This window comes from Prionailurus viverrinus, chromosome C1, assembly GCF_022837055.1.
Source record: "Prionailurus viverrinus isolate Anna chromosome C1, UM_Priviv_1.0, whole genome shotgun sequence".
Taxonomy (NCBI): domain Eukaryota; kingdom Metazoa; phylum Chordata; class Mammalia; order Carnivora; family Felidae; genus Prionailurus; species Prionailurus viverrinus.
In genome coordinates, this window is record NC_062568.1 from 213860346 (window position 1) to 213882507 (window position 22162).

The window sequence follows — 22162 nt, forward strand, 5'->3', positions numbered from 1 at the left end:
CCTGCAGGGCTGCCTCCAGCAGGGTCACTGCCATCCTATTACACCTGTTGATGGGCGGGTGCAGCCGCCTGTCTATAAAAGCCCCCTTCGGGTCTCGAATCCTGTTCAGTTTATGGGGTTTCACGTTAGGCTCTTGGTTCATGTTCCCAGAGAACTTTCCAAAAAGTCTTTCTTGGACGGTCTGCTGCCAGAGCAAATGCCCAGTGTTACAACATCCTTGCCAGCCTGGGGCATTCTGTATGGAGGGAGAAGGGAGGGGCAATTTAATAGGTACTTACTGTCCAACTCAGTGTCATCCAGTGAGGATGGGCCTGTTTCTGCCACCATATACGCTTTCCTTTTCCATTCAGTATTTCCACAAATACGGATGGAGAGCTCACACTGGACATCATGTGGGTCGTGTGCGTCTGTGGGCGTGTGTGGGACTTGTGTCCTGGTTGCCTCAGGCATCTCGGTGTGTCCCCTCTCCACCACGTGTGGGTTCTGTGAATACTTTTCTAATAAAACGTCTCAATGCCGAAGTTGCTTTTTTTTAAAATTCTTTTTTAATGTTTATTGATTTTTGAGAGCGCGTGAGCGGGGGAGGGGCAGAGAGGAGACACAGAATCTGAAGCAGGCTCCAGGCCCTGAGCTGTCAGCACAGAGCCTGATGCGAGATCATGACCAGAGCCAAGTCAGAGGCTTAACTGACAGCCACCCACATGCCGCCGAAGTTTTTTAAAATTAGATTCATGCTGGGGCACCTGGCTGGCTCAGTTGGGAGAAAATGTAACTCTTGATCTTGGGGTTGTGAGTTCAAGCCCCACATTGGATGTAGAGATTACTTAAATAAAAATAAAACTTAAAAAATAAATAAATAAAATTAGATTCGTGTTGTCAGGAACTTGAATGAACTTGGAAGGAATTAGAATTTCATCCTTTTTTTTTAATGTTTATTTAATTTTGAGAGAGAGTACTAGCAGGGGAGAGGCAGAGAGAGGAAGACACAGAATCCGAATCAGGCTCCAGGCTCTGAGCTGTGAGCCCAGAGCCTGACGCAGGGCTCGAACCCACAAACTGTGAGATCATGACCTGAGCCGAAGAGGCTTAACTGACTGAGCTACCCAGGCGCCCCAGGATTTCATCCTTTTAAAACAGTTAAAACCAAACCAACCTGAATTAAATGAGAGTCCTGATTTATAATTGTCAAAAAATACTTAAATCTTAAAAGTTGGTTTTAATATTTAATATTATTATGTAAATTAGTTTATTGCTCAATCATCAAATTAGTCTTTGCAAGTAAATATTAATAGCTTTAGACAATGAGTAATATTTTTTTTAATTTTATTTGTTTTAGAGAGCATGAGCCGGGGAGAGAGAGAGAGAGAGAGAGAGAGAGAGAGAGACACACACACACACACACACACACACACACACACACACACACACACACGGAGGGAGAGAGGGAGAGAGAGAATCCCAGGCAGGCTTCACACTGCTATCAGAGCCTGACAGAGGACTTGGACTTGATCCCACGACCCTGGGTCACAGCCTGAGCCAAAATCAAGAGTCAGACACTCAACCAACTGAGTCACCCAGGCACCCCAAAAACAGATGATTTTGAAATACATTTGTCTTTTGTGATTTCGATTGGTTTCTTTTTTTTTATTATTAAATGTTCGTTCTGAAATAATTATAGATTCACAGGAAGTTGTGAAAGTTGTACAGAGAGACCCTTGTAACCTGCTCCAGCTTCATTTAACGTACCCGTAGCACAGTAATGCGAAAACTAGGAAATTGGCTTTGGAAAAATAGCGTCAGCCATACTACACTCCTAATTCAGATTTTACCAGTGTTTTATGTGTGTATAATTCTCTGCACTCTTACCCCACTTGTACACCGGTGCACCTACAACCACAGTCGAGACCCGAACTCTTTGTCAGTGAGGGATCCCCCGCTGCCCCCTGCCACGCTCACATTCCCGGCACCCTCCACTCTCCCCCTCCTCTGTGATTTCGTTGTCTTGAGAATGTGTGCGGGACCATTCAGTGTGTCACGATTGACTCGATTGACTCGGCATAATGCCCCCGAGGTCCGTCCGAACTGTTGCAGGCATTAATAGCCTGTCCCTGCTTGTGTTTTACCGTGTGGATGGACGGTTGGCAGTTTGTTTAATTAACTAGCAGGAAGACGTGGGGGCGGCCGGTTGCAGTCTTTGGCTGTGGCCTGCAAAGTGGCTGTGGACAGATGATAAACACCAACTTGCAGTTGCTGGCTTGTATGGTTTTGTTTTTAAGATTTTGTAAGAAACTGCCAGGCTTCCAGACTATACCTTCCACGTTCCCACTGCAGCGCGTGAGTGCTGGTTTCTCTACAGTCTGGCCTTTGGTTGTCCTGGCCGACCTGGCAGGTGTGTAGGGACACGGTCCTTTGAATTTGCATTTCGGAGCAGCTGACGGTGTGGGTCTTTCACGTCTTGGTTACTGCGCGCGCATCCTCTGCTTAATCTTTTTTGCCCATTTTCTGATTGGAATCCTGGGTTTTTTACTGTGGCATTTTGAGATCTCTTTACATATTCTAGATAGAAAACCTTTGTTGGATATCTGGTTTCCAGATATTTTCTCCCGGTCTGCAGCTTGTTGTTTTTATTCTTTTAATAGGGTCTTCCACAGAGCAACCTTCTCATTTTAATTAAGTCCAATGTATTGGGTTTTTTTGTTGTTGTTTTTTTTACCTTTTATGGACTGCTTTTTATATCACGTATAATATATAATATATAATATATCACGTATCTCTCTAGTCCTAGGTTCTAAAAACTTCCTCCTGTGTTTCTTTTCCTCCTTCCCGTCTTCCCTCTTTCCTTCCTTCCCTCCCTCCCTCCCTCCTTCCTTCCATCCCTTTTTTAATAGGCTTCACACCCAGGACAGAGCCCGACTCAGGGCTTGAACTCATGACCCTGACATCAAGACCTGAGCTGAGCTCAAGAGTCAGACACTTAACCAACTGAGCCACCAGGTGCCCCTCTTTTTTTTTTTTTTTATTAAATTTTTTTTTTAATGTTTTTATTTATTTTTGAGACAGAGGCAAGGCATGAGCAGGGGAGGGGCAGAGAGAGGGAGACACTGAATCTGAAGCAGGCTCCAGGCTCCGAGCTGTCAGCACAGAGCCTGATGCAGGGCTCAAACTCCCAGATTGTGAGATCATGACCGGAGCTGAAGTGGGACGCTCAACCGACTGAGCCACCCAGATGTCCCCTTTTTTTCTTTTTTTTGAGGTTTTATTTTTTAAGTATCTCTCCACCCAACATGGGGCTTGGACTCACAACTCTGAGACCAAGAGTCACGTGCTCCAGCCAGGTATCCCTCTCCTACTTTTTCTAATGAAAGCTTTATAGTTTGTGTCTTACACTTGATACAGTCCATTTTTATTTGTTTTCAGTTAATTTTTGTTTAAGGTGTGAAGTTCAGGTTGAGGTTCACTTTTGTTTCCCCAGCTTTATTGAGAAGTAATTGACATATGTCACCATGTAAGTTTAAGGCGGACAGCATTTGTTGGGTACAAAGTGTTGCCCTAAGACTCAGTGTCGTAGAATTCTAGAGCTGCAAGTGGGAGCTGAGATAGCACGATCTGCACATTTGGCTGTAGAGGGGACTGTAGTCGGCACTTGTCCCACGGACATCTGAGGAGCTGGTGGGAAGTGACTTTGACCTGGTGGAAGCAGCTTGGAAGGCCATGCACCGCAGGCTGGACAACGACCTTGGTCATGATTGATGGATCATCCCTTCCCAGCGGGTCTCGGTGCTTGGGAAGGAGCCCTTACCACTACTTGCTTCAGTTCCATGTTTATTTGGCTTTTTTTTTTTTAACGTTTATTTTTGACAGAGCACAAGTGGGACAGTGGCAGAGAGGGACAAAGGATCCAAAGCAGGCTGTACACTGACAGCAGCGAGCCCAATGTGGGGCTCAAACTGCAAGATCGTGAGCTGAGCCTAAGTCAGACGCTTAACCGACTGAGCCACCCAGGTGTCCCTTGACTTCTCAACTAATAAAACTTATAAATTAAACTTTCAGCATTGATTACAGACCTGACATTCCCCTCTGCCATTTAAATGAGAATAACCCAGGGGCGCCTGGGTGGCGCAGTCAGTTAAGCGTCCGACTTCAGCCAGGTCACGATCTCGCGGTCCGTGAGTTCGAGCCCCGCGTCGGGCTCTGGGCTGATGGCTCAGAGCTTGGAGCCTGTTTCCGATTCTGTGTCTCCCTCTCTCTCTGCCCCTCCCCCGTTCATGCTCTGTCTCTCTCTGTCCCAAAAATAAATAAAAAAAAAACGTTGAAAAAAAAAATTTAAATGAGAATAACCCAGAATGATTTGTTCCTTTGAATATGGTACCCATGATGGCAAACAAAATATGTAAAAATCTGGTGATTATAAAATTCACTATAAGCCTTTCGAAAATATCAGCATTGTAGGGGTTAATTTATTTATCTTCTCAGGGCCATAGTAAGCTTACTAGGTAGTTCTTTCTGTGCCTCCCTGGAGCGATAGTTTTCCACGTCCTAGGATTATGGCCTTCCTTGCCCAGCTCGCAGTGCAGGGTCAGCATAAGGACGCGTGACACTGGGGACCATGTGTGTCCCCCTGGTGACCGTAGCTGCAGAGCCCCGTGTTTCCTGACCTTCTCTCCAGTGGGGCTTTTTAAGGCGTTCCTTCCTTACCCACGGCCGTCAGCTCCTTGCAGCCTGCTGCAGTGTCCCCAAGCGTGCTCTTCGATATGTGTTCGAGCAGAGTTTTGGACCCATTCCCTGCAGCCGCCCACTTACCTCATGTGTTCCTGGAAACCGAAGTGGGCTCTCCATGGTCATTTAGAAAGGACGTCAGGGGCGCCGACCAGGAGCTGGGTCTGCAGGGTCCTCTCTCCTCTAGGACCCTGGGCCCCTCTTGTTGGCCCCCCTGCCGTGTTGGGTCCTGTTCTGTAGGCACTGTGGTTGTCAGCAGAGGCTCAGGAGTATGGGCCCGGATGCCAGCTCTGCCCCGTCTGAGCCGTGTGACCCTGGACTGCAGTGTCCTAGACGCTCCCTGTGCGGCTCATTGTGAGGGGGGTTCAGGCGATGGCACCTGAGCCCCCGGCCGGGGCCTGCCAGGGTGGGCACTGGGCCTGGCCAGGGGCCCCGGTTCCCCTGGATGTGCTCCTGCTGTCCGTCGGTCGTCCCGGTTTCGGGTGACCGTCCACATTCCTGCAACCGTTCCGGCTTCTGCTGCTTCGTTTCCGGGCAGCTCGAGGGAGGCACAGGCGCCCGGGGCCTGGCTCGGCCTTATCTAGACGCTTCCCTCCTCCTGAGCTGGCGGTGAGACGTATTTTACCGTGTTCACCCTTGTCTGTGTCACAGCCGGCTTCGGTGTCATTTGTCAGCCCGTCCTTTTTTTCGCAGACATCGTTTGTTCCCACAATGGTAATAATTTCCTTTCAAAGCTTACGACTCATTACAGGTTGCCTAGTAGGTTCCTTTAACTGCTTCTTTTGCCCTTTCTTCACCGCAGGTGGTTCTGGGTCCCACACCTTGTGGGGCATTTCGGGCGCCCCTGCCCTGATTTTGTACATTAGAGGAGAGCAGCGGTTTGTTTTCCCCATCAGGTGGCGGGGTGAGGCTGCCACACGCCTCTTGGTAACAGCTCACGATGGATTTTTTTCCCCTCCTTTGCTGAGGTTTTATTAGTAAAAAATGTTAATTTTGTTTTAATTTTTTTTTTAATGTTTATTTATTTTTGAGAAAGACAGAGAGTGCGAGCAGGGGAGGGGCAGAGAGAGAGGGAGACACAGAATCCGAAGCAGGCTCCAGGCTCCGAGCTGTCAGCACAGAGCCCGACGCGGGGCTCGAACCCGCGAACCATGAGACCGTGACCCGAGTGGAAGTCGGACACTTAACAGACTGAGCCCCCAGGCTCCCCAGCGAGAGTTATCTGAGCCCCCGTATCTGAGCTTCCACGTCTTCACAGGGAAGAAAGCACTCCAGGGCACAAATTGTTTTCGCAGAGTTATATACGTTTTACATCTCGTAAAAGCTCAAAAGATGAGAGATCAGCACATAGGCCAGCGTCCCGAGTTGTATCGTGAAGGAATTCAGGGGCAGGAGCTTTGCTCGATATCTCCAGGGCAAGATGGTTTTCCTTCAGGCTGCTCTCTCATGAGGCACAGGCACAGCGTGCACGTGAGCCATAAACCAGGCCTTCGGTTCGAACGAAGTTTACGTACAGTCATGCTGACTTAGAAATCTAAAGTGGAGCCCCTTGTATGCGAGGCCTGTGGAGAGTTTCTCTCTCATCGTAGCGGATGCACAATGTTCTATTAATTTCAGACGTACAACACCGATTCAACAACGTCTGTACGTTACTCAGTGTTCACTATGGTAGAGGCAGTCTCCGTCTGTCACTGTACGTTATTGCAGAATTACTGACTTTATTTCCCATGCTGTACTTCTTCATCCCTGACTTGTTTACTTGATAACTGGAAGTTTGTACCTCTTAATCCCCTTTACCTATTCCATCCATCCCCACACCCACTTGCCACATAGCAACCACCAGTTTGTTCTCCATACGTGAAAGTGTTTTCTGTTCATTTGTTTTGTTTAGATTCCACCTTAAGTAAGAGTATATGGTATTTGTCTTTCTCTGACTTATTTCACTTAGCTAAATACTCTAGCTGCATCCATGTTGTCACAAATGGCAAGGTCTGATCCTTTGTTGTTGTTTTAAGCATTTATTTTATTTTGTTCATTTTTGGGGTGCTTGGGTGGCTCAGTCGGTTAAGCGTCCGACTTCGGCTCAGGTCACGATCTCACAGTTCGTGGGTTCGAGCCCCGCGTAGGGCTCTGTGCTGACAGCTCAGAGCCTGGAGCCTGCTTCTGATTCTGTCTCTCTCTGTCTCTGCCTCTCCCTTACTCACGCTCTGTCTCTCAAAAATAAATAAATGTAAAAAAATTTTTATTTTGTTCATTTTTTTTTAATTTTTTTTTTCAACGTTTATTTATTTTTGGGACAGAGAGAGACAGAGCATGAACGGGGGAGGGGCAGAGAGAGAGGGAGACACAGAATCGGAAACAGGCTCCAGGCTCTGAGCCATCAGCCCAGAGCCTGACACGGGGCTCGAACTCACGGACCGCGAGATCGTGACCTGGCTGAAGTCGGACGCTTAACCGACTGCGCCACCCAGGCGCCCCTATTTTGTTCATTTTTTAAGTAAGCTCTACACCCAGCATAGGGCTTGAACTCATGAACCAGAGATCAAGAGTCACACGCCCTACCGACCCAACCGATCAGGCACCCCAAGATCTGATCCTTTTTTATGAATAATACTCTCGTATGTTCCACATCTTCGTCATTCATTGTCCTGTGGACGGACACTTGGGCTGCTCCCATATCTTGGCTATTGTAAGTAGTGCTGCGTACACATAGGGGGGCAGATATCCTTTCAAACGAGTGCTTTCTTGGGTAAATACCCAGGAATGGAATTAGTGGGCCATATGATATTTCTGTTTTTAATTTTTTGAGGCACCTCCATTCTGTTTTCCGTGGTGGCTGCACCAATTTACATTCCTCCCAACAGTGCACAAGATTTTCCTTTTCTTCACATTGTCACCAACAGTTGTTTTCTTGTCTTTTTGACTCTAGCCATTCTTACAGGCATAAGGTAATACCTCATTGTGGTTTGATTTCTATTTCCCTGATGATTAGTGATGTTGAGCGTCTTTTCATGTGTCCGTTGGCCATCAGTAGGTCTTTGGAAAAATGTCCATTCAAGTCCTCTGTCCATGTTTTAGTCAGAGTGGTTTTTTTTTTTCTGTTGAGTTGTATAAGTTCTTTATATATTATGGATATTAATTCCTTATCAGATATATCAGTTACAGATATCTCCTTTCATTCACTAGTTGCCTTTTTGTTCTGTTGATGATGTCCTTTGCTGTGAAAAAGCTTTTTCCTTTGGTATAGACTCAGTGGTTTATTTTAGCTTTTGTTTCCCTTGCCTCAGGAGACATAAATATGTTGCTAAGGGTGATGTCCAAGAGATTACTGTCTGTGTTTTAGGAGGTTTTTGTTTTGTTTTGGTTTTGTTTTTGTTTTTGTTTCAGTTCTCACATTTAGGTCTTTAATGAATTTTGAGTTTATTTTTGTGTATGATTTAAGAAAGTGGTCCAGTTTCATTCTTTCGCACGTAGCTGTCCAGTTCTACCAACACTATTTATTGAAAAGGCTGTCTTTTCCCCATTGTATATTCTTGCTTCCTTTGTCATAGATCAATTGACAGTATAGGTGTGGGCTTATTTCTGGGCTCTCTATCCTGTTCCATTGGTCTGTGTGTCTGTTTACGTGCCAGTATCATATTGTTTTGATCACTGTAGCTTTGTAGTGTAGTTTGAAGTCTCAGATTGTGATGCCTCCAGCTTTGTTCTTCTCAAGATTACTTTGGCTGTGGCAGGTCTTTAGTGGTTCCATATAAATTTTAGGATTATTTGTTCTAGTTCTCCAAAAAATACTATTAGTATTTTGATAGGGAGTGCATTAAATCTGTAGATTGCTGTGGGTAGTATGAACATTTTAACAATATTCTTCCATGAGCGTGGTATATCTTTCTATTTGTGTCATCTTTGAGTTCTTTCATCAGTGTTTTATAGTTTTCAGAGTACAGATATTTTACCTCCTTGGTTAAATGGGATGGTCAAAATGGATTTTTAAATTTTTTCTTAATCTTTGTTTATTTTTGAGAGAGAGAGAGAGACAGAGTGTGAGCAGGAGAGGAGCAGAGAGAGAGGGAGACACAGAATCCGAAACAGACTCCAGGCTCTGAGCTGTCAGCCCAGAGCCTGACGCAGGGCGTGAACTCACCGACGATGAGATCACGACCTCAGCTGAAGTCGGACGCCCCACTGACTGAGCCCCCCAAGGGCCCCCTTTAGACAGTTCTTAATGTAATAAGGAGGTAAACACATGCATGTGGTTTTTTTCCACATACTGAGCCAAACTCTGCCATCTTGTATCTCTTACCAGCATCTCCTGGCACCGTTTCGGGTCCTGCGTGGCCTTTCTGTCCTCACCTCCCGGCACTCGGTGCCACCCCCCAGCTCTGCATCCTGAAACCCTTGCCGCTCTTGGGTCTCCTGCCCACCCACCCCATCCAATTCCGTGGTTGTAAGTGTTCACCAGGTGCTGACGGAACCCAGACCTCTGTGCCCAGACCAGCCTGTCCCCTGAGCTCTGGCCTTCAACGTGCAGCCTGCTTGGCTGGTAATAGCCATGCGAATTCGGTGAGGCCCTTTTCAGGCCCTTAGAACCCTCAGTAAAATAGGATTTCTGTAGCTTCCATCATCAGACGGGGAGAGAAGACAGGCCACAAATGAGAGAGTAATGTGAGGGCAGGTAGTGGCAACCACAGAGACCAGGAAATGAGCGTGGGGGAATATGGAAGTCTTGAGAAAGTGGCATTTGAGCAAAGAGCTCAGTGGCGGCTTATTTCCAGCTTCAGGGCGTCGCAAGTAGGGTCCCACACGTCTTTGTGTGGACCCGCGCGCAGGAGGGGAGAGGCAGGAGCCTGTGGCGGATGTAGGGACTCCGTTCCCAGCAGCGGTGTGGGCGGCCTCCAGTTCCTCCGCAGCTGCGTCAACACTTGCCGTGGTCAGTCTGCCCTCTCACTTCCTCAGCCGGTCCAGCAGTGTCACGTGCTCTCCTCCTGTGGCTCGAACTCGTGTTTCCGCGATGGCTGATGCCCTCGGGCATCCTCTCGTGTGCTTCTTCCCAGTTGATACGTCTTCTTTGGGGAGCTTGCCCAAAGTTGGGATCTTTTGCCCATTTTCTTTAAGTTTTTATAATCCTTTATGCATTCTGGATGCGAGGCTTTTGTAACATATATGTGTAGCAGCCTGTAGCTTCTATTTTCATTTTCTGAACAGTTATTTTAAGAAGGGTAAAAGATTTTAATTGTAATGAATTTGTCAGGTCTTTTTCTTTGATACTTTGTGATCCTTGATTTAAGGAACTTTTTGCCAGATCCAGGGCCACTAAGATTTTCTTCAGTGTAAAAGTTTTGTAGTTTTGATTCTTACATTTAGGTGTATAATCCATGTCGCGTTAATCTTTGTCCAGGCACGCTTCGGAGATATTGCGGGCTGGGGTCCACTGCAGTAAAGCAAATCCTGCAATCAAGTGAGTCAAATGAATCTTTTTGGTTTCCCGGTGCACATAAAATTTATGTTGATAGTGTGTTGTAGTTTCTGAAGTGTGAAGTGTCTAAAAAAACAATGTACACACCTCAATTTAAAAATACTTTTCTTGCTGAGGCACCTGGTTGGCTCAGTCGATGGAGCATGCGACTCTTGATCTCAGGGTCGTGAGTTCCAGCCTCATGGCGGGTGTAGAGATTACTTAAAAATGAAATCTTATAAAGTAAAAATAAATTTGGGGCGCCTGAATGGCTCACTTGGTTAAGCGTCCGACTTCAGCTCAGGTCATGAACTCACGGTTCATGGGTTTGAGACCCGCATCAGGCTCTGTGCTGTCAGCCTGGAGCCTGGAGCCTGCTTCGGATTCTGTGTCTCCCTCTCTCGCTGTTCCTCCCCTGCTCACACTGTTTGTCTCTTTCTCTCTCTCAAAAATAAATAAAGGTTAAAAAAATACTTTTAAATAAAAATAGATATTGGTAAAAATGCTAACCATCATGTGAGCTCGAGGGACAGCTGCTGACTGGGCACTGTGGCGGGTGCCGAAGGCTGGCGTGGCCGTGGCGATTTCTTAAAATAAGACAACAATCAGCTTTGCTGCACTGATTAACTTTTCCTTTCAAGGATGATTTCTCTGCAGTACATGTTGCTGTTTGATAGCACTTTGCCCACAGAACAACTTTTAAAATTGGAGCCCATCCCCTCTCACCCTCCTGCCGCTTTATCAACGAAGTGTATGTCATATTCTATTTTTAATGTTTATTTATTTTTGAGAGGGAGAGAGCACATGTGCGAGTGAGCAGGGGAGGGGGCAGAGAAAGAGAGAGACGGGGATCCAAAAGGGGCTCCGCGTTGACGGCAGAGGGCTCAGTGCGAGGCTTGGACCCACGAGCCGTGAGATCATGACCTGAGCCCGAGTCAGACATTTAACCGACTGGGCCACCCAGGTGCCCCAAGTGTACGTCATATTCGAAATCCTTTTTCACTTCAACAGTCTTCATGGCGTCTCCAGCAGGAGTAGATTCCAGCTCAAGAAGTCACTTTCTTTGCTCGTTCGAAAGAAACAGATCCTCATCCATTCAGGCTTTATCCCAAGACCTGCAGCGATGCAGTCACCTCTTTAGACCACGCTTCCGATCGCAGTGCCCCTGCTGCTTCTACGCACTTGCATCCTTCCTCCCCTGATGGCTGGACCCCCTGAAAGTCCTCCATGAGTGCGGGAGTCCACTCCTTCCAAACTCCCATTCGCGTTGGTATTTTGTCCTCTTCCCATGAATCACAAGTGTTAATGGCATGTGGGATGGTGAACTGGTGAACCCTTTCCAGAAAGTTTTCAGTTGACTTTGCCCACATCCGTTAGAGGAATCACTATCTGCGGCAGCTAGAGCCTTGTGAAATGCGTTTCTGTAATAATAAGGCTTGAAAGTTGAAATTATGCCTTAATCCAGGGGCTGCAGGATGGCTGTGGTGTTAGCAGGCATGGAAACACCCTTAACCTTGCTGTACGTCTCCCTCAAAGCTCTGGGGTGAGCAGGTGCACTCTCAGCAGTAATTTTTTTTAATTATTTTTTTTAATCTTTATTTATTTTTGAGAGAGAGACACACACACAGAGCACGAGAGAGAAGGAGACACAGAATCCAAAGCAGGCTCCAGGCTCCGAGCTGTCAGCACAGAGCCCGATGTGGGGCTCGAACCCGTGAACCGCGAGCGAGATCATGACCTCAGCCAAAGTCGGACGTTTAACCGACCGAGCCACCCAGGCGCCCCTGTCAGCAGTAATATTTTGAAAGGAGTCTTTTTTTTTCCTGAACAGTAGATCTTGACAGTGGGCTTAACATATGTAGTCAACCATGTTGTAAGCAGATGACTGTCATCCGGCTTTGTTGTTTCTTTTCTAGAGTGGAGGCAGAGTAGACTTAGCATAATTCTTTAGGGCCCAAGGATTTTCTCCATGGCCACTGAGCATTGACTTCAACCAAAAGTCACCAGCTGTGTTACACTGGTGAGAGAGTCAGCCTGTCCTTTGAAGCTTTGAAGCCAGGCACTGACTTCTCCTCTCCAGCTATGACAGTCCTCAGTGGCATCTCCTAAATCAGGCTGCTGCACCGACATCGACAGTTTGTAGCTTGGCACAGCAGCCTGATTAATGACCTCAGCCCGATCTGGAGAACTCGCCCCAGCTTCTGCAGTGGCACCTGCCGCTCTTCACCTGCAGGCTCACGTGAGGGAGGCAGCTGCTCTCCTCAACCCTCATGAACCAACCGCCGCTGCCTCCCAGCTCACCCTCTGCAGCTTCCTTGCCTCCCTCAGCCCCCACAGACTTGAGGAGAGTCGGGGCCTTGCTGTGGATCGGACTGCGGTTTGAGGGTGTGTTGTGGCTGGTTTGGGCTGCAAAAAGGCCGTTTTGCTTTCTCGTCTCTGTGTGTTCGTTCACTGGAGCGCGCTTTTAATGCCCTTCGGGATCTCTTCCTTTGTGGCCACGGCTCCACTGTTTGGGGCCAGAGGCCTAGCTGTCAGCCTGTCTCGGTTTTCGATGCGCCTTCTCACCGAGCTTGGTCATTTCTAGCTTCGATTTAAAGTGACCCTTGATCGGGGCGCCTGGGTGGCGCAATCGGTTAAGCGTCCGACTTCAGCCAGGTCACGATCTCGCGGTCCGTGAGTTTGAGCCCCGCGTCGGGCTCTGGGCTGATGGCTCAGAGCCTGGAGCCTGTTTCCGATTCTGTGTCTCCCTCTCTCTTGGCCCCTCCCCCATTCATGCTCTGTCTCTCTCTGTCCCAAAAATAAATAAACGTTGAAAAAAAAAAATTTAAAAAATAAATAAATAAAATAAAGTGACCCTTGATCTCAGAGTTGTGAGTTCAGGCCCCACTCTGGGCGCAACCTACTTAAACAGACGTTTGACTTCTTTCACTTGGACACCTAGAGGTGATTGTGGGGTTATTGATTGGCCCATTGACAACATTGTTGCGTCTCAGGGCAGGGAGGCCTGAGGAGAGGGGGAGAGACGGGGAGCCAGCCAGGCAGTGGAGCCTTCAGGACACGCACAGCACTTACCTCTCCAGTTTGCTGTCTTAGGTGGGCGCAGGGTCGCGGTGCCCCGAGAGACTTCTGATTGTAATCTCAGAGATCGCTGAGCACCATGACAAGTACGGTAATAGAGAAAAAGTTTGAAACATGCGAGAATTACCAAAATGTGGCTCAGAGACACAAGGTAAGCCAGTGCTGGTGGAAAGCGGTGCCGGGAGACTCGCTCGCCACGGGGTCACCGCAGACCCTCAGCTCGTAAGAAACGAGGTGTGTGCAAAGCACGATAAAGCCAAGTCCTATGAAATGACTTACGCCTGTATGTGGTGTGAGGAAAGAACTTAACGTTATTCTCTTAGACGTGGCTACCAAGTTTTTCTAGAACTATTTGAAGAAACGATCTCTCCGTCGAATCACCTCGACCCTTCTGTCGAACATCCATCGATTGTGGTTCAGCCAGTGGAGCAGGCGACTCTTGACCTCAGGGTGGTGAGCTGCAGCCCCGTGTCGGGTGTAGAGATCACTTGATTACAAATAAGTAAGCACATTTTTAAAAAGAGAAAAGAAAATCCATTGATTGTATCCGTGTGAGGGCGTCATTGTGGACCCTCTTCTGTTCCTTCAGTCTGTGTCTGTGTCGGTACCACGCGGTCTGGTTACGGTACCGTCCGCGAAGTCGGGTAGTGTGCTTTTCCAGTCTTCTCGTTATTCCAGGTCCTCCACATTTGCATTTGAGTTTTAGAATCAGTTTGCCATTTTCTTTGGAAAAGTCTGCTGGGTTTTTGTGTGTGGGAATTGAGAAGAGTCTATGTACCGGTTTGAGGAGACCTTCAACTTCTCCAGTCTGGGAACAGGGCGCGTCTCTCCAGTTACGTGCTTCCTTCACTTCTGTCAGCAGCGTTTTGTAATTTTCAGCGCGAAGGGTTTGCACCTTTTACTGTTATCGAGGTGTAAGTGGCATGTAACCAACCAGTTTCAGGTGTACAACGTAACGATTCGGTATCTATATGTGGCGCAGTGACCACTACAGCGAGTCTAGTTAGCATCCCTCACCACACACAGTTCCAGATTGTTTCCTTATGATGGCAGCTCGTAAGCTCTTTTCTCTTAGCAACGTTCAAACGTCCGCTCTTGTTATTAGCTAAAAGTCTCCTTGCTGTATGTTACATCTCATGACCTAGAACTCAAATTAGGTTTTGTACTTTTTTTGTCGATCATATCCCTCCATATCTTGTATTTCAATGCTATCGTAAACGGTGTTTTTAAAGTTAGATTTCTTATTGTTTGTTGCTAGTACACAGAAATATAGTTGACATTTGTATATTGATTTTTTTCTTCTGCTAATAAACTCAGTTATTAGATGTAGTCACTTTTTTTGTAGATTCCTTACGATTTTCTACATGGAAGATCATGTCATCTGACAGTACAGGTTTTTTTAAAGTAGTCTCTGCACCCAGTGTGGGGCTTAAACTTACGACCCCGAGATCAAGAGTCACACGCTCCTCCGACTGAGCCAGCCAGGCACCCCTGACGGCAGAGTTTTACTTGTTGCTTTTTTTTCTTTATGCCTTGTACTTTGTTTTCCTGCCATATTACACTGGCTGTGGCCTCCAGTACAGTATCGAATAGGAGTGGTTATACCCGACATGTTTTTGTACGTTTTGGTTTTTATTAAAGATTTTTTCGGGGCGCCTGGGTGGCTCAGTTGGTCGGGCGTCCGACTTCGGCCCAGGTCATGATCTCACGGTTCGTGGGTTCGAGCCCTGCATCGGGCTCTGCGCCGACAGCTCAGAGCCTGGAGCCTGCTTTGAATTCTGTGTCTCCCTCTCTCTCTGCCCCTTCCCTACTCACACTCCATCTCTCTCTGTCTCTCAAAAATAAATAAACATTGAAAAAACAATAAAAAAAATTTTTTTTTTCATACATTTGGATAGAACATCAGTGTTTCTCAAGCTAGGAGGATATTAATCTACTACGGTAGTGTTGTCAACTCCAGCTAAAATTTAGAATCACTTGCGGAGCTGATGCCAGGGCACTTGCGTGACTCAGTCCATTAAGCATCCAGTTCTCGATTTCGGCTCAGGTCACGATCCCAGGGCCGTGCGTTGGAGCCCCCACGTCAGGCTGTGCGCCGACAGCGTGGAGCCTACTTGGGATTCTCTTGCTCTCTTCCTCTGCCCTGCCCCCTATGCATGCTCTGTATCAGGATAAATAAACATTGAAAAACAAAAAACAAACCAAAAAACTGCTGATGCCTCTTGGGACACCTAGGTTAAGCGTCTGACCCTTGATCTAAGCTCAGGTCTTGCTCTCAGGGTCGTGAGTTCAAGCCCCAAGCTGGGCTCCATGCCCAGCATGAGGCCTACTTAAAAAAAAATCGCAACAAACTACTGGTGCCTTTGGCCTGGGTTGGGTGTAGGGATTATTTTCCGAAGCTCCTCAGGGGGTTGGAAGGTACGGCCAGGGTGGGAGTGCAGGGACACCGTCACCTCTGACCTGAGCACCGAGGCCCCTCCTGTCCGTGGGCTCTGAGCTTCCCTTGTGCCTCCTCCCCCCCAGTGCCAGCCTCTGCTGTCCTCGGCCCTTCTGTGGAACGCGTGGCTTTGTCACGTGTGTTGTCATCTCTCCCGGTCCCTGTGAAGTGGGCTGTGCGGCTGGTTCCCCTGCTGGGTTCCACCCGGGGTGTCCCCTTCAGGGGTCTCCCTTCTCGAGGAACTCATCCCGCCTGCTCTCCCCCAGGGACCCCGTCGCCCTCGCCCTGAGGGGGGCTGGCCACGGTTTGCGTAGACCACTACCCGTGTAGCCCCTTGGTCTGCGCTGCCCCCGGCACCCTCCTTTCCCCCAACTCTGCTCTTCTGCAGATTGTCCTGCGTGCTCATTTCCGCCTCTACTTTGGTCACCTCTTCTGCCTTTTCTTAGGCTCTCTTATTCCTTTCCTAGCTTGACAGCTCACTACCCTTCATTCTCAGACACCTCAGCACAGCTCACTGGAGCAGCCTAGACTTTGGCTCGTGTTTACATTATTCTTGTCGCTGCGATATGTTGTGATGTTGGCTTGATGCTCGTTTTGAAACTCACGCGTTCCCGAGTGTTGCAGGATTGTTTCCTTTGTTCCTACTTTTTTGTCTTTTCCTGATTTTATTGTACTGTTGTCGGAAGATAAGCTTCTCTACCTTCACTAGAGTTTGGAAATTGAGTTTTCTTTAAGACTAAAATAGGTCAGGGGGCGCCTGGGTGGCTCAGTCGGTAAAGCATCCGACTTGGGCTCAGGTCATGATCTCGCGGTCCGTGAGTTCTAGCCCCGCGTCGGGCTCTGTGCTGACCGCTCAGAGCCTGGAGCCTGTTTCAGATTCTGTGTCTCCCTCTCTCTCTGACCCTCCCCCGTTCATGCTCTGTCTCTCTCTGTCTCAAGAACAAATAAATGTTAAAAAAAATTTTTTTTAAAAAGACTAAAATAGGTCACGGGTGCTTGGGGGGCTCAGTCAGTTAAGCGTCTGACTTGGGCTCAGGTCGTGATCTCACACTTCGTGGGCCTGCTTGGGGTTCTCTCTCTCCCTCTCTCTCTGCCTCTCCCCCTGCTCGCATTCTCTCTGTCTCTTAAAAATAATAAATAAACGTTTAAAAAAGCTATTAAAAAAAACCAAAATAGGTCAGTTTTGACAAGTGTTTTATTGGTGCTGGATTGAAAATTCAGGCTTGTTCGCGGGGCCCAGGGCCCAGTGTGTGTCTTTCTCACTGGGCTCCCTGAGTGTGTCCATGTACCTGTCCCGCACTGAGGGGCGTGTAACACTGGACACCCTCAGCTACTGGCTCCTCCCTCGGTAACGCGCCATCTCCCCTGCCTGGGACCTCTCCTCCCAGTTGGCCCTTCTCCTTGTCTGTGGGAGAAACCTGGCACGGCCCCAGCAGGTAGTTCTTTCTTGTTCTTTGACCTTTAGATTCACTAAAAACCACAGGCAGGTTCCTGAATTCTTAAATATCCTTAGGGCAGAATGGGATAGAAAGAGACTATCTCAAGTCCTTTGGCAAATAGGACTCGGGCCATTTTGCATTATGCATGCATAATGGGTGCATGCGTGTGTGTATATGTCGTTTTGTGCATATGTGTTCACTTACTTTGTTTGTTTTATCAAGGCATCAGTGTTCTTCTGATCCAAGGCCTCATTTACCCACCATGGAAACGGAACAAGAGAAAGTCAGCGTGAGCAAGGCGCCTGGCACAGACTCGGCCTCTTACCGCTGCTCCGCATGCCATGGGGACGAGGCCTGGGGGCCCGGCCATCCCACCCGGGGACGGGCCAAGTCCCGCAGCCTGTCGGCCTCGCCCGCCCTGGCGAGCACCAAAGAGTTCAGGTACGAAGGCCCCCCTCCGGCCCCCGTCCTCACCTGCACACTCTGACTTCCTAAAGCCGTGACCGAGGTTCTTTTCAGGAGTGGATGGATGCGGATGGGGCGGTGGATGCTGACTGGTACGTGTGGGCGGCAGGAGGGGTGGGGCTGGGTCCCAAGAGCAGGGGACGGACGCCCACCTGGCGCGGCTCCCCAGATGGCACCAGCACAGCGTGACTGTCCTTTTCTGCCTTAACAGGCAGTGCCCGCGCTAACTCTGGGTGTTTGGGGGTGTGGGCATTGCCCCAAGGCGTCAGCAGGCCCCACACTGTGGCAGGGCTGGTGGAGGGCTGAGCGTGGCCACGGGGTGCCCTCCCCCCGCGAGCCTAACGTGCGTGCCGTCGCACAGAGCGCTTAGGTCACAGCGCTCAGAGCTTTGCGTGGAGCGGCCTGCCGGGCGGCATTGCGATACGCCTGTGGGTGTCGCCCTGGCTTCTGGAACAATAAGTGTGGTGAGTTTCAGGTAGAAGCAAGCAAGGGTCACATCTATCAAATGCCAGGGGAGATTTTGGTAAAAAGCAGGTAGTTCTCTCAGGAGAGGGGGACGAACCCGAAGCACCCTTCTCTTGGATGGCGCACAGTGCTGGTACGGTCTTCTGTGTGGACAGCTGTAACCCACACGTGTGGGAGAGGCGGCCACAGCACCGTGGCCTTGGCCTTGGCCTTGGCCTGAGTTTTCCGTCGGTCTGCTTCCCGGCCACCGCACGCAGCGCAGGGATTTCGTGTTCCCGGCAAGACTGCTTTCTGTTGTTGGTTTTGTGGGGTTCGGTCCACACCCTTTCTCGTTCAGAGACCGCAGACCCTGGCATGGTGACAGAGGTCAAGGGTAGCCTCTGCCTGTGGGTATTGGCGGAGGAAGGAGAGAGGAATGTGCCCAGTCATCCCGGTTCTTGAGCAGCGAACTTAAACACTCGCTGAGTAAGACCCACCGTGACCTGTGTTTCCCCGAGGTTCTCATAGCCCACTCCATGCGCTGTCACCATGGGGGTGTCCTCCTCACTCCCTCGAGTTTTAATCTAGATTGTTAATCCAGATCATTTTAATCTAGATAATTCAGGGAGGGCCTCTCAGGTCTTGATTCCCAGGTATGGACCCGAGGACTGGTCCTCAGACAGACTCGGTGAGAGAGACTGCTCCAGTTCAGATTTCCAGACCTGTCCCCGGAGGTCGCCTTCCCTTTTTCTGGGGTGGGGCCTGGGCACCTGCGCTGGTTTGGGGTCCTTTTCCTAAGGAGCACTCCGGGTGTGCCCCAAGCATCTCTGATTGCTAAAGCTGCGCAGAGAGTTGTGAGAGGCTCAGAGGCAGCACTGCGCACCCCCAGGGTCCGTCGCGTGGACGCCGGGCAAGGGATGGAGTGCACATCTTTCCGAGGGTCTGATATCTGTACCTAGGTCTGCTCACCTGCCGTGTCCCCTCTCCACACAGGAGGACACGCTCTCTGCATGGGCCGTGCCCGGTGACCACGTTTGGACCAAAGGCCTGCGTACTGCAGAACCCCCAGACCATCATGTGAGTGCTGGGGTTGCTCCTTGGGAGGTCGTGCTGTCGCGGGATCGCCGCGCCGTGGGGTGTCCTGACACGGGGAGTGAGAGGTCGACTTGATGAGTCAGCAGGAGCCACAGGGCATCTCCACCGGCTCCAATGGACGAGGGGCCCCACTGCCCTGCAGACAGCGGACGGGGGTCTGGCCAGGCTCTGCTTCTCAGGCACCGCAGGCCGGGTGGGCTTCGACTGTGATCTTTAGGGTTACTGGTTTGTTTTCTATAGTAAAAAGTCTGGGAGGAATCCGGTATATTTCACACGCTACACCGGCTGGGTCAGACATGCTTCTCCTTGAATTATCCTTTTTTTTTTTGAGAGAGAGACAGTGCACGTGTGAGTGGGGGAGGGGCAGAGGGAGAGAGAGAATCTTCAGTAGGCTCCACGCCCAACACGGAGCGCGACTCTGAGACCGGAGCCGAAATCGAGTCAGACGCTCAACCAACTGAGCCACCCAGGCACCCCTAATTATTTTTAAAATACAGAGACATCAGTTGGATTTTTCAAAAGCCTGTGTTCGCTTTTGAGAGACACCCCACCGTACGGGTGCGGCTGTTCCTGGCGCTCTGGGTGGGGGCGTGTGGCCAGGACTCCCAGTGCCTCTGCGGTGGCCACGAGGTGCCCAGATGAGACACTGTAAAAACTAAGCAATTGAGGTTATTTGTCTGGACTCTCAGTGAGTCTCCAGCTTCTCCCATCTAGTACTTGGGGGGTTCCAGAGGGGCGAGAGTTTTGTGCGGGGCTCTGTGAGATGGTCTGGGTCTGGTTCATATCTCGTGAAAAACATACACTTACTGATGTTAGTGCTTTCTGTTAAACAGTCAGAATTCCATCCCACCCTGACCCTTGTGCCTTGCACCTTGTGACGAGCTTCCCAGCCTCCCTGCAGTCCAGGCCTCTTGAGGAGCCCCCAACGGGACCCCCTCCTTCAGGGCAAGGTGTGGGGATCCCACATTTTACACAGGGGTGAGGCCCGTGGGCCCAGGTGTGCTTCCACGACTGGCTGGTCTGGGGGTCTTTGCTGTCTGTGACACAGCCCCAGCAGTGGGGACCCCAGGTTTCAGGTCACAGCCCTTCTGAACTGGTTCCGGGCGGTCAGCACAGGGGACCAGGACGGCACCGATACTGCCACCTCCAGGCTGCCCAGGGAATTGCTGTGCAAACTGGGACATCTTGTGACCCATGAAACCCACTGATGTGGCGGCCCTGCCTCTTACAGACTCTGGGGGCCAAGCCTGGGCGCTGGAGTGAGGCCTCAGTGTCTCTGCTCCATCCAGGTGCTGTCTGCAGCCAGGCTCAGGACGCAGACCTCTGCCCATCTGCTGCGGCCCCTCTGGTACCCCGCAGCCCACTCCGTGCAGCAGCCCCGTGGGCAGGGGGCCCACCCAGGCGCCCCCAAACCCAGAGCCCCAGCTGCCTGCTGCTGCTCCAGCCCCGCCTCTCCCATTCCCCAGGCCTTCCTGTGTGCTCTGCCCAGCCTGGCCCCATCTTGGCCTTTCACCAGCTGCCTGAGGGCCCCTCCCTGCACTTCCTGGTCTTGGAAGAACTGTTCTCTCTCCTTGTCACTCAGTTCGGCCTAAGTGCCACCACGAGCCGCCTCTCACCGTGCAGCCTTGATTAGCTGTCATTTACTCCAGCTGAGCCACAGTCCCCCCCCCCCCCCCCCACAGAGGGAGGTGTGTGCAGGCCTTGTGGGCCTCAGGCAGGTCAGATGGGTGGTTCAGTGGGGGACCCCAAGCAGAGGGGCAGATACCCCAGAAGTGCCCCTGGGCTGCAGGTTGGGTTTGAGGAGTGAGCAGCCTTCTCGGCCCTTTCTAGCCTGTGTGCTCAGCACAGTCTGGTGGGACTGCCACTTCTGGGGGACAGGGCTCCTTTTCTCCACCTGTACCTGCCCCTCTCCGGTGTGGAACCTGGCTGGGGCGGGTCTCCGCGTGTCCTAACCTAACATCTTTCCTAATGTGTGAAAACAAGATAGCACAGAGGGCTGGATTACAAAGAAATTTTACTTCCTGTTTTATTGTCTAAAATTTCACCGTGAACATGTGTGCGTCTTCTCTTATGTTGAAACGTGTGGAATTGCCAACAACTGATTGCCTTTGGCTTACTAGGCAGTGGCTCAGATTGGTCAGGTGTCCTTGACTCCCATCTGACACCCACAGCCTGTGTGCTGGGGAAGGGTCAGCATCCCACCTTGCAGGTGACCCAGCAGGAAGCTGAGTCACGGTTGGCACCCAGGACGCACTGTGGTGGCTTCGGCTGGGCACAGCCGAGTCTGAGGGCCAGAGGGGCCGCGGGCCGTGCCCACCTGAGTCAGCGGTGAGGGGGCTTTGACCTGGGCAGCGGTATTCGAGCCGCCCTTGCTCGTCCTGAGGCCCGCAGCCAAACGGTGACCATGTTGGGGGAGCGCACCCCCCTCCACCTGACCCGAGGCCTGACAGCTCCTCCCACGGGGCTGAGCCGGTTCCACGGCCCAGCTCGGATTCCTGTGTGGCTGGGACGTGCCACTGCACCCGGGGCGCTGGACAGAGCACGTCCCGACCTCTGAGGGCGGCCGAGCACTACCAGCCAGCTTAGTGGGGAGCAGGGCCCCTCAGGTCCAGCTTTGCCGTTGAAAGTGATCCCAACGACTTTTTGTTTCAGATACATGATTGGCCAAGAGGATTGTGTGAACGGTGAAGAGATTAAATAAGATTTGTTTGATTTTTAACTTGAGGGAGCTTTTTGGCCTTAGTTGTTTTATACAGCCTCTCAGAAGTCACTCTCGGACTGTTGGGCTTTCAGGGCCGAGGTTGCAGAAATTAAGTTGATAGTGCAGATGTGCAGTGGAGAGTTTTGGGGGCCGGTGTGACCGAAATGCTATGCACAAAGCAGCGGCGTCCTGCTCGTGAGCCATGCGTGTGACCTGGGCGGGCGATGAAGCTCATAGAGGATGTTATGAGCGACCCCTCCCCTTGCAGAGACGCCTGGAAAGGGTGAGTGACGGTCCGTCAGTAACCGGATGAGATCGGAAGCCACACCTCTCAT

The 22162-nt window shown here is 50.3% G+C and overlaps 1 protein-coding gene across 5 annotated transcripts in view; it reads left to right on the top strand.

The window, feature by feature from the left end:
- NADK (NAD kinase) overlaps window positions 1-22162 on the top strand; it is a 32609-nt gene that overhangs the window by 2311 nt on the left and 8136 nt on the right. For 3 of the 5 annotated variants that reach the window (XM_047869252.1, XM_047869255.1, XM_047869253.1), the window contains exons 2-3: window positions 17345-17563; window positions 19025-19108. In XM_047869252.1, coding sequence (XP_047725208.1) covers window positions 17345-17563; window positions 19025-19108 — 303 coding nt within the window. Of the gene's footprint in view, window positions 1-10148; window positions 10172-17344; window positions 17564-19024; window positions 19109-19182; window positions 22111-22162 lie in introns of those variants that run through there. The other 2 variants (XM_047869254.1, XM_047869256.1) reach the window with 2 other exon arrangements.